Here is a 5,537-nt window from a genome sequence, read left to right as displayed (position 1 = left end):
CACACACACACACACACACACACACACACACACACAGAGTTTTTTTCTTGATATTTGATCGCCTTACCACACCGGTCAGTCCCGGTTACCCAGATCTATGATGACCGACTTAACCGTCAGAAGAAACCCTATATAGCCGTTACTCTGTCCGTCCGTCGATGCGTGTGCACGTGAGTGAACAGCTTCTGGTCAGGGTTTCATCTAGGCCACTCGTGTGACGCGCGTGCTTAGTGGTGACGGGTACTCATAGGGTAAAGAGATGGTATGAGTAAGAACTGTGTGACCCTCTTAGGAAATGTCTTTCCCAGCTGTTGATGGTTATGATTACTGATGAGAGTTCCTATTATATATAACGTACGCACTCGTAGGTGGGGGAGACTGGATATGGTATAGGTTTTATATGTAATGTCTCTTTCGTCCCTGTCCCCCCCATTCCTCTTTTTCTGTTCCTCTCTCTCTCTCTCTCTCTCTCTCTCTCTCTCTCTCTCTCTCTCTCTCTCTCTCTCTCTCTCTCTCTCTCTCTCTCCCCGCCTCTCAAGTACTTTAATTTGTTAGCTTTCCTTTCCTCTTTCCTTCTGTGTTCATTTGCAGTGTCACTTTTTAGTCTGAAGAATGAGAGAATATCTCGCAGACAAGTTTTTCATTTATTTAACACTTCAATGTATTGTATTGAACAAAATTAGGCATTGTTATGTGGCTCACTTTGAAAAAGGTTTGGTAACCCCTACTCTAATCCATAACCTACTACTACTAGTTTCTGAGGTTGTTGTGGCTTTATTATTTTTTTGTTCTTTTGTCCCATCAGGAAGCCAATTCCCCTGGACTCGAAGTTGGAAAATCGCCTGACGATGAAGGATTTGGAGCGCTTGAGGAGCTCTTTTATGGTAGGCTACCTTACCTTGCCTCCCAAATGATCTAAATTGTATTACTGGAGGAGTAAAAAGGCACCTGCGTCACTACACGATCAAGCCATTTTTCTCGGCTATTGTTCCTATCTTACTATAATGAGCACATTCTTTTTTTCTGACTTTTTAAAAGAAAATCAAATGAGTTTTACTTTTCCTTTCTGTGTGTGTGTGTGTGTGTGAGACAGAGAGAGCAGAGAGAGAGAGAGAGTGTTATGGTTCATCTGTTTCTTTTCTGTGTTTGTGTGTCGCAGGTTGAGGGAGACGGCTATGACAACAAGCTGAGTCTGACCAAGGAACAGTTCTGTGAGGCTCTGTCGCTTCTGCTGAAGAAAGGAACGAGAGAAGAGGTCAGTTGTAGACCACCAGCCAATCACCTATTCTCAGTTTTGTCACTGGTGTTTAGTTTGAAATAGTTAACTTTAGCATTTTCAGCGTAAAAAAAAAAAAAGGAAAGATAGATTTTAATCTACAAGCATGCATTACCCACCTAGATGTTCAGAAAATGAAAATTTGATATGAGGTTACAGAGTTTATAATCATATGGGATAGGGCACCGTGTTATTGCAATAGCAACCTTTTATTATTATTGTTATTGTTATCATTATTGTTATTGTTATGATGATGATGATGATGATTATTATTATATTGTTGTTAGGCCTATACCACTACTACTACTACTACTACTACTACTACTACTACTACTACTACTACTACTACTACTACTACTACTACTACTACTACTACTACTACTACTACTACTACTACTACTATTATTAATATTCATTATCGTTACTATTATTAGTATAAGTATTATAATTTTTGCCCCCCCCCACCCCCGCCCACAGTATGCAGAGCTTTTCGACAAGATCGATGTAACAAGGGAAGGAACTGTAGACTGGGATCGCCTGGCCTCGCACATGCTGCTGGAGTTTTACGAGAAAGACGACCGGGTTAAATCGACGCAAGTTCCCCAGTGGAAGGATATTAAGATGTTGCCCAGGTATCTTTCACGCACCACGGTCGAACATGTTCATAACGGTCCTTCAAGGTCACCGAGAAACGTAATTCTTATAGCCGGGTGACCGGCATGGACAGGGTCTAAGTTATAGTCACATGGTTGCAGTCTGAGCAGTTTGCAGCACGGCTTGATTTTGCACGGTGGTCGGGTTACTATTGTGAAGGCAATCAACTCAAGTTTTGCACGCTCATATGACCTTATGTAGTTGGGAGCGTGGTAAAACTCTTTCTAAACTCTAAACTAAAGCTATAGTCACTTGCTTGACTTACTCAACAAAGTCAACAAATGGTTTGAAATATGAAATCTTCTTTTCATCTTTTTGTTTTATTTCCAATGACCCTCAATCTCCGATGAGGGTATACCCACTATGCCGGGGACCTTTTTTGGTACTAAATCTAAAAATAGCAAAAATGTTATTAAATGAGTCATTAAATCAAATCAAATAAAGTGAATCTATTTTGATAGTTCAAATGAACTCCCGATAAAAGAGTCCTGTTTTCGGCAATTGCCTTATGGTAATTTAATTTTGGCTCAGGCACATTCATTTACGATGACTTCACTTCGAAATCAAATGGTTGATTTCTTTGGTTTGCCTAGGTTGAAATCATTATCCTTATTCAAGTCTGACCAATAAATGTGAGCATGCTGACAAAGTGAGTTACTTCTCGTTATCCACAAATGAAGATGTCAGCGGAAAATAGGCAGATTAATTTTGTTGATTTTCTACCTGATGCCATTTTCTTCCAAGTTCTTCAACATGTCTTTTATCATTTCATATAACAAATTGCACAAATCAAATCTATACGAGTGGTGTCGATGTCCTAATGGTTAGGCAGCCAGACCTGTAATTGTGAAATTTCGGATTTGAGGGTTCGAGCCTCTGCTCTGTCCGATTTTGTGTCCTTGGGAAAGGGTCTTTACCCAAATTTCCCATTTGGCTCGGTCCTTTCGGAGATGGACGTTAAACTCGGAGGTCCTGCGCCTCTTGAATAACCTAATGGTGTTGATAGGGGCGTGAAACCTTTACCACATCACCATTTTCAGACCTATCAGTTTGATTTATCTGTCTGTTTTCCTATAGGGCTAAGATCGGAGAATTAACTTGCTATGTCCGCGTACCTCACAAATGCTCAATGTTGTTTCCCCAGTCCCCACAAGGAGATTGTGCAGAGAGTGGCTTTCTTGAAAAACACCAACAGATACATTGCCATCAGCAAGGTAAGGTGGGACACACAGCCTGATAAATCGCTTCGTAGAATTAATTACATACAAAGTTTTATCTGACATTTTTGGCTGTTTTGAGTTACAAAGAGGGCCTGATTTGACCACAATGACTCACATATTATTTTGACGAGCGCTTTATTTCTCCACGCTGCCTCTCATACGGTACCTTTTCTCCCATCTCCCACCAGGAAGGGTGTGTGTCTATGTGGGGCTCCGACTTGAAGCTCCAGCGACACCTGAAGACGGGCACGGACACGTGCAAGATGCGCGACCTCTGGGTCACCGATTTTGTCCTGTTGCAGAATGTCAACAAGATAGCTCTGGCCTTCACGAGCAAGGAGATCGGTGAGGGGATGATGGTGATGTTGTTGCTGATATTGTTGCTGTTGTTGTTGTTGCTGTTGTGATTGTTGTTGTTGTGATTGTTGCTTTTGTTGTTGCTTTTAATTGTTGAGAATGTTAACAAGGTTGATTCAACAGCAAGGAGATAGATGAGACAATTATTATGTTATGCTGTTGTTGTTTCTTTTTTTTTTGTTAACGGTTGATTATAATGGTTGAGAATGTTAACAAGATTGATTTACCAATAAGGAGATAGATGAGACAGTTATGATGTTATGCTGTTTTTGTTGTTGTGCTGTTGTTATTGTAGTTGTTGTTGTTAATAGTTGATTATAATGGTTGAAAATGTTGACAAGTTTTAAAAAGATTTGTCTTTTGTCTCACTGTAATACACCTGCGTCTGTGTGTGCCGTGTTGTGGTTAGGCACTTTGCTATTACAAGCAGGAGATCAGAGTTCGATTCCTGTCTGGGGAGAATTTATATGGAGTATTTCAGTCTTTCTGTTCCTGGGATGTTGTATCCCTCTCAACTTGGGTTGGCCCTGACAGGCAAGGTTGGAAACCTGCCTCTTTATGAATTGTCATTTTGGTATTATTAATTTGGTAATCTAAATTGTGTGGATGGACGAGTGTTTGAAACATTTACGTGGGTGGTTGGCGGGTGCTCTGGTGTGGTTTGCTTCTTCTTTCCTATCAAACATCTATCGTCCTAATCTCCCCTCCTTCTTTTTTATGTCTGTTACTCTCTTGTAACACCTCTAATCTTCTGGCGCTCATATGACCTTATGCAGTTGCGAGCGCAGTAAAACCTCTTCTAAATCTAAACTAAAACATTTACAATTATTATTATAAAATCTCTGTAATATTTTTACTTTTTACAAGTATAGTTGCGTGGGTGGTTGGTGGGTGCTTTGGTGTGGTTTTGCTTCTTCTTTCCTATCAAACATCTATCATCCTTGTCTCCCCTTCTTCTTTTTTATGTTTGTTACTCTCCTGTAACACCTCTAATCTTCTGGCGCTCATACGACCTTATGCAGTTGCGAGCGCAGTAAAACCTCTTCTAAATCTAAACTAAAACATTTACAATTATTATTATAACATCTCTGTAATATTTTTACTTTTCACAAGCTTAGTTGTGTGGGTGGTTGGTGGGTGCTTTGGTGTGGTTTTGCTCCTTCTTTCCTATCAAACATCTATCATCCGTATGTCTCCTCCTTTTTTTTTGTTTTTTACTCTCTTGTGACACCTCTAATCTTCGACACTCGTGTGACCATATTGTGTTGCAAGTGCCGTAAAACTCTTACAAAAACATAAAACATATGTGAAGTGTGCTGACAAAATGAGTTACTTCTCAGATTTTTAGACCGATGGAAATAGAAACATCAAATTTATAGGTTGAAGTTTGACAATTTGTCAGTATTAAATGATAAAAGACATGTTAAACTTGAAGAGAATGGCATTGGTTTAGAGTCTACAAATATGACCCTTGTGTTGATTTTTGGCTGACATCTCCATTCACGGATTGCGAGAAGTAACTCATTTTGTTAGCACACCTCACATATCTTCGCTGCATGACTACTTCAACTGTTGCCTTCCCCTCAACTCCTCCACCCCTTTCCCTTCATCTTTCCCAGCTATCTACGACCTCAGCAGTAAGCTGGAGTTCAACTGTCAGTACAAAGTTCAAGGCCTTAATTTCACGCCTTTATGTCTGGACTACTGGTGAGTGGCGGGTTTTTCTCCTGTTTTTTTCTGATAGTTTTTTTATTTAAGTTTTTGTTTTCAGCTTTCTTTTTTAACTTCTGTTTTTAGTTGTTGTTGAAGCTACCAGACTCACCGACCTGTGTCTACCTGTGTGGTATCGTTTTTTAGTGTTTTGTTGTGGGGTGCGGAAGAAATGAGCTTGATTCCCAAGTGTGGAGATTTGTGAGGTGTGCCGCTAAAATAAGTTAATTCTCGGATTTTAGTCCTCTGGGCATTAATTATAAAGCCTATTATTAATATTATTATTACTACTACTACTACTACTATTATTATTATTATTA

The 5,537-nt window shown here is 39.8% G+C and overlaps 1 protein-coding gene across 1 annotated transcript in view; it reads left to right on the top strand.

Annotated features, from left to right (window-relative positions):
- Positions 1-5,537, top strand: part of LOC101863074 — a gene marked incomplete in the record, with an annotated part of 33,633 nt that overhangs the window by 2,410 nt on the left and 25,686 nt on the right. Inside the window, 6 exon segments of the mRNA XM_035973481.1 lie at positions 806-884; positions 1,160-1,255; positions 1,754-1,908; positions 3,075-3,144; positions 3,339-3,495; positions 5,127-5,214. Coding sequence (XP_035829374.1) covers positions 806-884; positions 1,160-1,255; positions 1,754-1,908; positions 3,075-3,144; positions 3,339-3,495; positions 5,127-5,214 — 645 coding nt within the window.

This window comes from Aplysia californica, unplaced genomic scaffold (assembly GCF_000002075.1).
Source record: "Aplysia californica isolate F4 #8 unplaced genomic scaffold, AplCal3.0 scaffold01281, whole genome shotgun sequence".
In the NCBI taxonomy this organism is placed as follows: Eukaryota; Metazoa; Mollusca; class Gastropoda; order Aplysiida; family Aplysiidae; genus Aplysia; species Aplysia californica.
The sequence above is the reverse complement of the archived record's forward strand: the minus strand, read 5'-3'. Positions and strand labels throughout refer to the sequence as shown.